This window comes from Toxorhynchites rutilus, chromosome 2 (assembly GCF_029784135.1).
Source record: "Toxorhynchites rutilus septentrionalis strain SRP chromosome 2, ASM2978413v1, whole genome shotgun sequence".
In the NCBI taxonomy this organism is placed as follows: domain Eukaryota; kingdom Metazoa; phylum Arthropoda; class Insecta; order Diptera; family Culicidae; genus Toxorhynchites; species Toxorhynchites rutilus.
Genome location: NC_073745.1, coordinates 292,366,057 through 292,378,158, shown reverse-complemented (window position 1 = coordinate 292,378,158; position 12,102 = coordinate 292,366,057). Strand labels below are relative to the sequence as shown.

At 37.3% G+C, this 12,102-nt stretch overlaps 2 protein-coding genes across 2 annotated transcripts in view; one reads left to right on the top strand and one right to left on the bottom strand.

Annotated features, from left to right (window-relative positions):
• Positions 1 to 12,102, bottom strand: part of LOC129765019 (uncharacterized) — a 61,838-nt gene that overhangs the window by 19,108 nt on the left and 30,628 nt on the right. The gene's annotated exons all lie outside the window — the stretch shown is intronic.
• Positions 9,993 to 11,165, top strand: LOC129765021 (uncharacterized). Its single transcript, XM_055764804.1, has 3 exons — positions 9,993 to 10,608; positions 10,670 to 10,835; positions 10,891 to 11,165. The coding sequence occupies exons 1-3, from the start codon at positions 10,192 to 10,194 to the stop codon at positions 11,136 to 11,138; spliced, it is 831 nt and encodes a 276-aa protein (XP_055620779.1). The 5' UTR covers positions 9,993 to 10,191; the 3' UTR covers positions 11,139 to 11,165.

Here is a 12,102-nt window from a genome sequence, read left to right as displayed (position 1 = left end):
CCAACCAAGCTTATTCGAAGTTCCAGATGGAGTGGATAATGTTCGTCGGTGTTTGAAGTCAGACCTACTACATTCTCCGTCCCATTTCTTCGAAAGCTCATCTGGTAAAAACTATAAAAAATTTGCACATCGAAAGCTTAATGAATCAATGAAATCACCCGCCCAATCCCCCGGAACGTTTAATTTTATTGACATCCGACGCGACGGTATTCCGCTAACGATTTCCACCCGATCAGAAATTGGTCAAAATAAAACGCCCAATGCAAGGCGGATGTTTACAGTTCCATTACCCGCAATGGCGCGTCGTTTGTCATTGCAAAAACATCGCGGGATGCATACAACCGCTGGAAAGTGAAACCAAACTTTATGACCTAACTCTACATGTCTTTCTCAAAGTTGGTTCGAGGAGCAGTAGTTATGTTTTGAGATGGTCATGGATCACGAATTACATGATCAATACTAAAGTTTGAAATATGTTTGTTTTGTGTTCCTCTTTTTTGCAGTACTTAAACTTCACTGCACTTTTGTGGCCGATGCAAACGATCCACATTGGTTCCGAGTATCAGCAGGAGAGATGCAATTTATCGATATGGTCACCGCATGTTGACAGTGAAAGTAAGATCAGCGCCAAACCGGGTACGCAAGGTGAGTTTACGATGCTGCAGCAGCTGCTCCTCGCTGATCGCAACAGCGGAAATGATGCCGACTCCGAACGGGGCTACGTATTATCGCATCATTGCAAATACTTGTTTTTGTATGGAAATAAAAGTAAGCAGGAAAATTTGAAACCTTGCGTAAGTTCGTTTTTCCAAATATTTGCTTTGTTGACGCATTTCGTTTCAAAATTGATATTACTTTCTTGAGGAAATCAAAATGAAAATTTTACAGACTTATGATTAATTTAGACTCTGTTCTGTTCTGTTCTGTTCTATTAGATAGCAAAATTTTCATTGCATCACTTATTTTGTTCCAATTTCATTTCAGTTAGTGATGTTCAATCCCGATAAAATAGCTGTGGCAGTTTATAGCCTCACGAATTCTATGCCTCAAAGCACACGATGTCTATAAAGGGCGAGTCATAAACCATATTTTGTAAGCATTGCTCTCCAATGGATTCGAGCAATCATCGTTTAGTTGATCTTGAAACGTTAAAATCAATTGTTCAATACCATGATGTCATCCCTAATGATCATCGAATAATAGCAGTTAAAATAATCGTTCTCCGTATTATTGGAAGATAATCATAATTCTTCTCCTTGATTCATTCTTCGATGATGAAACGCTTTCCGAGCTCGTGTTATTGTTCAGCTTACAGACTATGTTTCAATCAAGCAAATGTTTTAATGTGGCAAATTAATGCAATCAAATTCATAAATACATATACATATGCCCTTGTTTTAGTGACCACCTTTCAGTCACATTCGTCCTATCTTTACGGAATGTGATGTCCAAAATCGACAAGAACAGCCACAAAAATATGTTTCCATTACAGCACAGATCAGAGTTTTTTTTCTCCGCCAAAACCAAATTACTTTTTGCGGTTGTGCTTTGATACACTTCGAAAACAACTTTTACTTGTTGTTTTAGCCGTCGCTGTTCACTAGCCAGTAGTTCGGCCTCTACGAAAATATGCCGACTGAGTGCCCCCGGGGGTCGTCTGGTTATTTCGGTTAAAAAAAATCAATAACAGAAGTAGTAAATTGCTGCCAATGAATAAAATGCCGCAGTTTGGTTCATGTGAGTTCCGACCATTCGGGGTTAATTTGGTGATACTTAGTTATCCTGCTGCAGAGAATTGTTTCATCGAGAAATGTCCCGTAAGAAATATTTGTTGAAGTGGATAAACTACTTGTTGCTTTTCCCTTTTTGATTATGAAAATGTATATTTTTCCATTTTTCGTATTTTTATTCTTCCATATTACTATACGGATGATTTAAAACCAATTACAATTATTTATTGTTCCTTGCTGGGCCATGGAACACGAAATTGAATGTTCCATGGAATAGCTACTCTAGTGACAGAGAACATTGAAGAATATGAGTCTAATGTAAGTTTTGAGATCCGGGTTATTTTCAGAATTACAGTGTTTAAAAAAATAGTTCCTCTTCCGCGGTTTCTTTTTCATCAATTCTAGGAGATGAAGCGATTATTATTGAAAATAATTTTGAAAGAAATCATATATTCAAACATCTACATTCAACTTTTGAAATAAATCAGTTATTAGAGTTTCTTGAAAGAAAACGAAAGAATTAAATACAATTTGCGGTATTATGGGTATTTGCAGAGGTTCATCAATCAGAATGTATTTCGGTTGCCAAGATAATTTAGATAAGAAATAAAAAAAGAAATAAGTGTAATCTTTTTTATATTTGTTGACGTCCATTTGTGTGCTTACCTAACCGTGCTGTCAATAACGGGCAACTTATGCAGCCGCGAGAATAGAAACAACGGAAGGGATAATGAAAAAAGAATGTTTGTTACGTTGTGAAATCAAGCTTTTGTCAAGGTGAAAAAACAGATATTAGGTCGAATGAATAAAAAAAGTATTTACTTATTCTGCCTGTTTCCAAGTAAAGTAAACTTTCCTAGTATTTACTTGAATCCGTATGAATAAAAGTTTGCTTTACTAATTTGATTTTCGAACTCGAATATAGTTTTTACTTTGTCAAACATCTATCAACTGATTGTTTAGGTTTCGTTTCAAAACGTTTTTTTTTTGACAAAGCATGAATTCGCGCGATGAAAAAGGAATAGTGTCGACGTCTAGTGGCGACTTTCAATTAGGGACCATAGTTTGGGTCCCTATCTCGTTAGTGTAATACCTATCATATTAGAAGACACGAAGCCAGTTTTCAAATTTGAATGAAAATGTTCACATCATGTTATTTAATCACTTAAAACACTTTTTTCCGACTTTTATTTAACCCTTTGTCTATACATTTCTAACATAATTACTGAAACTTTTCACTATAATATAAAGTTGTCTTCAAAAACATTATTCGTACAAGATTTTTTCACCACCTGCAAACAAAAGTGTTTTTCATTTAAACAGAATGCTAAATTGGTACGGAAAGGTTTTTTTTTCATTCATAATTAAATTTTAAAAACGTGTTCATTTCGCCTGAAAATCAATCAATTTTTTTACGCTCCCCTAAACTAGTAAACGAAGCTCAATACCATCAATGCGGATCGTTAGCTTTAAGCGCAAGATAGCAGCATTACACATAAATCGGATATAACATTAACACATATGATAATGTCTTCAGATCCAAAGTATGCTCATGAGCATACTTGATAATAACGAAGTAAATACTTGGTGAATGCTGTTTTATTCATACGAAATCAGCTAAACATCCATTTTCGAAAAGTAAATACTTTGTTGTTTCTTTTATTCATACCAAACGTAGTAAAAACTTAATCTCACTGCTCGACTACTCGAATGAAGTAAAGCAAAGGTGAATTTTGTTTTTATTCATACGGCCTATTGTCAAGGTGAAAATAGATATTGAAGCGTACAATGGATGGTCTCAATAAGTCTATGATTAATTAGTTCATTGTCATCCAAGAATCAAGAAAACCATTTCATAGTCAAAGTGTTTAGTCACTTGATAGTCAAATAGTTTCAAAGTGTGCTTGTATTATCAATAAATGTGAATTGTATATTTAAAATCATTTTTTTTTCATTTCGCGTGAAACACTTAAATTTCACGAGATGCCACTTTTTACGCTTTCCTTTGCATTGAGGATCTTGATTTTTAGTTTTAGTTTTACACACACTATTCAGATTAACACTGACATACCTATAGACTTTTGAAGGACGAAACGAGGTCCGGAGTTGTCACAAACAACACCATAATCGTGCTCCAGTCACTATATTCACCCGATTTAGCCTTCCTGATTTTTTAGGACTTTACAGACTATTTGGCACATTTCTTGACATACTGCCAGGCACTCGTTTTGCCTGATTCTTCCTGGTTTTTACTTTATTAGAATAAAAATAAACTGCAATGGGTTGATAATACAATACTTGGATCCCTACCGAAGTTTTGTGGTTGTTCACTATCATGATAGCATTACTTGCGACGTTTCAATTTTTTATATCAAGTGAGACGCCAACACTATATTCTTAGTGGCAATTCCACTCAGAATTTACTTCGATTTAACGATGAACGTAGACCACTAAGACCAGCTAAAAGTTGATCAGATTTACGAAAAAAAAAAGTACTGATACGAAACTGCATTTTACTTTTTTGTCTAACATGTTATTAGTTGTAAATGAAATGAATAAACTTTCATAGAGTAAAAATTATTTCTACCACACTCAAATGTTTTGAGATATTTCCTAAATTCTGCATTATTTCATGAAAACTAGAATATCTCACAAATTTTGGAAATTTAAAAGACCTTAAGTTTTAGTGTTTTACGTTTCACTGTTTTACGATTGATGCTGATTAAGTTTTTCGACCTTTTAGTTATATCTCGAGTCTGCAGCTTACATATCCGTTTGATTGTTCGGCTATCCTTGAATGATTTGTTCACGCAATTCGCAAATCATTTCACTTCTTATTCCGATGCTGGTACCAAAATTTTTGCCCAAGTCACGAATAGAGGCAGATCACTGCTTAGGGTGCTCATACACTGTTTGACCGAAGCCAAATATTTGACTCTTTTTGACAGATAAAATTTGGTCAACGTGTACTGATCAAATATATTCTACACAAAACACGACAAGCAAATACTCAATTATTGGATGCCTAAAATATTTTTTCAGTCTGTTCTTCGAACCTGTCGGTACAGGTCGGTACATGGTTAGGTTACCTTGAATATTTCAGTTCATTTTCTCCATGTTCGGTGTTTGATATTGTTTACTACTGTTGAAAATTGAAGAGTGGCAAACAAAATAGTGTTTGTACAAATATCAAATCAAACCTTATCTGTCAAAAAATAACAAATATTTGACCTCCGGGCAAACAGTGTACGGCCACCTTTACGAATGTAATTCACGACTTTCTGGCCCAATCAGGGGTAACTAGATCCGGTTTTACGTCCATTTCCTGGCAGAACCGCTAGAGAGCACTCATTGCCAAATTTCTCAATTATTCGTTTCACACTTCCCGAGCAAATTTTGGTCCTTTTCGTGATTTGATTGTATGTTATATCATACTCGGTGCAGCAAATGTGCATTTTTTTTCTATTTTCCAATTCGATTCGTCACATTTTGTAAACAACTTTGCAAACGTGGGCATGTGACCTGTTCTTAAGATTTGATTTTACGATAACAGACGAAAAGAAACAAGCAATTTTGTTCGCTCGAAGCAGACGAGATCGTACGACGCCAAGGGAAAACACAAATATTCGGTTCTATTCGGTTGTTTATTGGTGAGCAATTTCAATTACAACAATTTTTTTAAACAGTCGTTTTTTAAAATCATTAATCTACTCTGAAAAAGATTATAACTCGAAATCGAGATGACTGCTAAAATATGTTGTAGAAAAAAATTGTTGAAAAATCAACGAACTATTTAGGAAAAGTTACATCTGAAAACACCGTTTGAAAATTTTACTCAAAAATTTAATTTGATATTAAAAGTGGTTGCAACTCAAAACATGTCCCGTGTTCAAAAATTTATTTAATTTTTATACATCTCGAATTCGTTGATATTTAAGAAAGTATAAGATCCAAACAAATTCAGTCGAAAATAAAATGTAGGAAAATTGTCTGCGAGGGAGAGAGAAGAGGCGGGGAGAGCGAGAGATTTTGAAATTTACAGAATAATCTTCTACGAAATAAAGCTTGAACTGCGTGTGGTTGGAACAGAGTCGATGTTAGGGTGCCAATGAAAATGGTCATCACGAATTCCAAATGTACTGTTCTTAATCATATTTCGGACAACATCATATTTCGGACACTTTGTTCTAATATCTTGAAATGCTTAATGCACTGATGATATCACAATAAAATTAATATCACAATTGCTTCTTTAGAGTAATCCCTTGGTTTCACTATCACTTCATTTGAGAATTACATTTGAATTATCACATAGTAAGGAAAAATCCAACAGCACTACTCATAATCGTTTGTGTTTGACGTTTGCTTAGCGTGAGCACGTAGAATTTACCACTTCATCAATATTTAAATTTCTCCCGTGTTTTATCAGTTCTCATCATCGTTATCAGGTTACTGTGATTGCTTGGTAAGTGTTTCGCAGTTGACTATAAAATGTAATCAAGTCTAATGTAATTTTCGTTCAAAAAATTACAAAATAAAGTGTCCGAAATTTTATTTCAATCTGTCCGAAACTTGATTTTTTTTATAAATAGTGTCCGAAGTTTGCTTCTTATTCGCTTGATTTGAAAAGCATTATATTCGATGATTTTTTTATGTTTTTATATTTGATACCAAAATAGAAAGCTTAAAAACATATTAAACTAATTTACCAAAAATATGAACCAAATAATACCTGTGCATAAAATTGAGATCTGTTTTCTGCATCATATGCCTTAAGCGCCCGAAATATGATTCTGAACGGTACCCAACAAAAAATGTTCACCACCTCCAAAAACACCCTGTGCAAAATATCAGCTCAATCGGACTTAAGGCAGAGTGGCGCAAAGCGGTCAAAGTTTGAGATTTATGAAAATCAAAAAAACCAAATAAAGGAAATCTGAATTAAAAAAAAATTTTTTTGATCTCGATTTTTTTTTCATCTCGATTTTTTGTTGTCAAAATTCAACACTTTGGGACTTGGTTTTTTCTTAGAATACGAGACAAAAGTATGGTTTTGGGTGCCAATAAAAAAAGGTTATCTCGATTTTTCAATCGGAGCTTACTGCGAAATGTTGATTTGTACGATAATATACCCAATGCAAAGTATTAGCAGAATCGGACTTCATTTACTAGTGTCGCAGACGATAAAACGTCGATATTTACTGCCATCTTGAAAAAAAAATTGTAAAACCAAAAATTTGTTTTGGCACTCAGTCGTTTTTCTATCTGAAAAACTTACATTTGTCTCTTTTGCTCACCCATGTTTTTTCTTGGGAGTAGTTCACCTTGAATGTCAGTGAGTTCTTCTTGTATGTATCTCCTTTTCGGTTTTTTTTTTGAATAGAGGATTGACGTTGCTTTTCCTTCAATTATGTCATTCTAACCCTTACTACAAGAACAATGATTTCGTTAATAATTGCTCGACTGATTACTTGAGAAATTGTTAGTTTTTATTACAAATCCAAATCACAGGTATCAAGTTTTCCTTTTCGAGGTTCAAATATAAATTGCAAGACTAGGTTCAAGATGCTAGAGTCCCAATTCGGAAAACTTCCGTGATTTCCGTGTATTACAATGGAAGAGCATGACGTGCGACTAGGCACAAGTATTAAGTCCGATCCGAGTCTGATAAGACCTTATCAGGTGACCCTTCAATATATTCAATCTTCAAATGCATTTGATTTTCGAGTTTTTGCTCCATTGAACAGAGGAGACTTTTCAGGTTACCGTTCAGCTGCTACGAAATGCATTTGATGTTCGAGTTTTCGTTTCAACGAGTAATTGGGTCCACGCTTACAAAATTAATCCACTTACCAGAGTTATGATCCTTTTGCAGAGACCTTTTCAGGTCACCCTTTAATATCTTCACGGCTACGAAATGCATTTGGTTTTCAAGTTTTCGTTTCGTCAAGTGATCTCTAGTTTGCGTTAGCATAATCACATCACTTACCACAGTGAATCCTGATTATTACCCCTTCCCACTAACAAACTATCCCTTCCATGATAAACGCTAGGGAACCACGCTATAGAGGCGACCCTTCTGGCTTTCGGGCGGCGAATATCATACTAACATTCCTACCCTTCCCCTGGTGACTGTAAGGACGTGGCCGGCGTCGTTATTGATCATTGAAAGCTCGAATCACCGAAAATTGCACAACGAGAATGATTTGCTAGTCCCAAGCGTCATTCTGTGTGTTCTTTGTGCAATTTGGTTGGTTCAGGTCAATCACGGAGAGCAACTACGAATTGTACAGTCTACCCAAGCTCAAGCTCAAGCTCAGTCGTTTTTCTATCTGAAAAGTCTTCTTCTTCTTCTTCAATGGCACTAACGTTCCTAGAGGAACTTCGCCGTCTCAACGTAGTATTACTTGCGTCATTTTTTATTAGTACTTAGTTGAGATTTCTATGCCAAATAACACGCCTTGAATGCATTCTGAGTGGAAAGCTCTAGAATACGCGTGATCACAGTGCAAGTCGGAGTAAATTTCTTTGACGAAAAATTCCCCCGACCAGAACGGGAATCGAACCCGAACACCCGGCATGTTAGTTATGACGCTAACCACTCGGCAAGGGAGCACATCTGAAAAGTCGAATTTTGTAAAAAAAAATGAGATAACTGTAAATCTCGACGATATTTGGCATCAATATAAATTTTTGAAAACCCTTATTTCCGGGGTTTTTTAGGTTCAAAAAAACTGTAATGTTAACGTTAATGATACTAGTAAATTAAGTCCAATTGAGTTGATATTTTGCATTGGGTATATTATTGTGCAAATCAATATTTCGCAGCAAGTTCCGAATGAAAAATCGAGATTTCTTTTTATTGGCACCCAAAACCATACGTTTTGCCTCATATTCCGAAAAAAATCAAGTCCCATAGTGTCGATTTTTGACAAAAAAAAATCGAGATGACAGTAGTTCTCGACGTTTTATGCAGTTTTAAAACAAAAAAATTTTTTTTAGAACTCCGATTTCCTCCGATTTCATCCCATACATTCATTGGCACCTTAGTTGACGTCTACGCGAGCAGCAGCTGATACGTATCCGGTGAACCAAAGTAGTGGCCCTTTTCCGTCTCCATGTACAATCGAACCATGATGTACGGATTCAAAATGATGAATACATCGCTCGTTTGCAGAAGAAGCTGAGTTTATGATACTGTAAACAGTCGACTAATACGATTCCGAAAGGTTTCTGGTAATGAAACGCTTACCTTAACACCCATTCTTAAACTTTTCGCCCTATGAAAAACTACTGCAGCTACATTTCGTAAAAAATTACAAAGCATAGATTCTAAACATTATTCGTCATAAACTGAATTCGGCATGAACTATTCTACTAAGATCAACTGTTCATGAGATATAATCAATTTTCTTTTTCCGATTTGAAACTCCGAAAATTGACAACAAAAAGTGTATGATTCATAAAAAATAGGTCTTTCTAAAATATTGAGTTCAGCAAATAAGTAGGAAAACATGTCAGGTGGATATCTTGAGACTCTATGTGCAACAATTTTTCACTTTTATGGCATGTTTCACATTCGAAAAGTGAAGGTTACCAACGCGAATCGCAATTTGGCGCCATCAGTCATTTTCCGCCTTTCGCTAACAAAGGGTTTCGCTATTTAAATATTACATTTTGCTTTTCGTTTCTGGTGCATCGGTCGAGAGTAATTTATGCAAACCGGTGTTCGGTATGTATAGCTACGCTAAATGTGTAGTAAAGAATTCAATCCGGTATGAATATTCATCTGCACCCATATTTTTTACCACTGTTCAAAATTCCATTTTCCTAGTGGTGATCCCATTTCATGGTTACGAAGTTAGCAATTTCCAGAACTATAGTTGTAAACCACCACTCGCTTACATAAATCATTTGATATAACAGAAAGAGTGTTCATGCAAAACCCAAATTCCATTAAATGAGCCAATTTGAACAATTCATTTAACTTGCATGCACCTCATCGTACAATACCTCGTCGCGTCCGCGTTCGCACGCGCCCAAAAGCGGTAAATTATGCACACACAAAAACACACGAACCGCTCGCTCGATTGTTACCGGTTGGCTAGAAAACCAAGCAATGGGTCGCGGTACCTTTGCGCACCCATCCCATTGATTAGCATTTTCAACTGAATGCGCTGAACACCGCGCGGGGGTGGCTAAACGCGCTACCGATGATGGACTAATGGAATGCTGGTGCGTTTCTTTGGCGACGACCTTGCCACTGCGATTGACGGAAAACGAAGTTCACCAGCTGTACCAATTGTAGTGACCTGCAGCCATCGTTTCTATGGGCATCGCGCGTTGATGTCATGGTTACGTGGGTGACTGACATCGAAGCGGCGCTTTTGTTTGGATCGATTTAAAGTTGAGCAAAACGTTTCGAGTGAAGAGGCGAAGTAAATTAACTACCGATGTAAAGATGTCCACGACGCCTAGGAAAGGTACCCGGAAGAAGCCGCTGCCATATTTTATGCAGCAGTCCGAAGACACGGTCCTGCCGTCGTTCCAAAACCGGCGCAATTTGGCTGACCACGTGAGGGACAACATGTTGTGCGCTGGGCGAAAGTCGTACTTTCAGCGAATTGTTTACGTCGGCCGACACCCGAAGGTTTCTGCCATGACCATTCGAGATCGGTTCTTGAAGGTCATCAAAGAGATGCAGGAGAAATCCACCAACGAGATCAAATTGTTTGGGCTGATGATCAACTTTGACGGCTACTCGATGCATATGGTCGAGAGTGCGGAGGAAACAATCGGAGAGTATATGCGGTATCTTGCCGCAGGTGATCTATTCGAGGACAGTCGAGTGGTGCTCGTATATAATAACATCAATCAGGTTGGTACGAGTGCAAGCCGCCCTCTGGTGCGGTGCAAATTGATGGAATGGCTATTTTCAGAGGTTCTTCCGAAAATTGGTTTGGAGATTCGCAGATTATCTCAACGAACTGACGCTTTCGGTCATTGATCTCAAGGATCAAGACGTAGTGCAGAAGACTATTAATGCCTTCATGACGAAGCTATACACTCTTTGCAAGATGGTTCGCGCCGAGGAGTTGGACGAGAGTATTGTTCAGAAAATTCTTTCTAGTAAACTTCTGATAGTGGCCTCCATTTTCAGGATCTGCATTCAAATCGCTTTATCTCGATGAGACCTATGAAGAACACACGCCTGATGCCGCCGTGTTGGATTATTTGCTCAGCTTGAACTGCCTTTTCACGGTACAGGAATATGGGAAGTTTTATGGTGTCCTTCCGGATGTGACGACCTTCAGAGACAAGGTTTGGCCGATTCTACAAGACTATGTTCCGTATGATGTGTTCGATAGTGGAAAATATCAAATCAATCTTACCTTCGGAGATGTCTAGAGCTCCACATTGAAACCAAAAAAATTAAATTCATCAGAGACGATTTGTTTTTTTATCCTTTGCTTGTTTATCGGTAAGTGTTACATAACCTTCCAAGTTATTCAGGTCTTTCGGGATCGATTCATTGAATTGGCTCCTTTCGCTTGCCTCAGGCTCAACCAAACAAGTTTTGCACACGTCGTTCCGACTCCGTTGAGCTAAGGTAAATGAGCCTTGACAAATTAATGTATCAAAAGAGTTAGCATATCTCAGAATTGCGGCTAGTTTAAAAAACAAGAGTGCATGAGCTATGTGTAACATCGCCTCGGGCACTGATTAATTAACTCGAAGCATAACACAAACAGAACACCGTTTCAAATCTTCGCAAGTAGCATGAAGGCAAACAAAATCAACGTAAGCCTAATTTGACCGTTCAACGGAAAAACCGGATGAAAACAAAACAAGCAAGAACTAACTGATCGTAGAGTTGCGGCGGCACGCCTCCAAACCCAATGAGGCACCACTCTCAGCTGGCTGGCTGGCTGGCTCATTAGACTTTCATTTTCCTTCGAAAGCTCTCCCCGACCCCGACTAGCTCTCTCGAGCTGTAATTTTCAAATCGGAACCAGTTGTGCATACGAAATGTGGCTCCGAGGGAAGCCAATTTATGCAGCGAGGGGACGGGGTAGGCAAGTTCTTATCTTAGGTGCATATAATTTGTCAAATTAGTGGAGACGTCGAGTCACGTATGAATTGTGACTGAGGCGTTTTTCCTTCTCGTAAGCGCTATGAATGATTACGTCAATCTGAGCTAGGAGGCAAGTTGAAAAATAAATGAGACGAACTAATTGTGTCACAGACACAGAGACTACTTATATTGGAAGAACATGTTAAAGCACTACAGGGCGGACTCATACTGTACGGACTGTACATTTATTTCCATATTTCAGGCAAATTACTAATTACTCGCTAAAAAAACATTACC

Coding starts and splice junctions, on each gene's coding strand:
- LOC129765021 (XM_055764804.1), top strand. CDS start 10,192: ATGTCCACGACGCCTAGGAAAGGTACCCGGAAGAAGCCGCTGCCATAT. Junction 10,609..10,669: donor TATATAATAACATCAATCAG/GTTGGTACGAGT, acceptor GGCTATTTTCAG/AGGTTCTTCCGAAAATTGGT. Junction 10,836..10,890: donor CGCCGAGGAGTTGGACGAGA/GTATTGTTCAGA, acceptor CTCCATTTTCAG/GATCTGCATTCAAATCGCTT.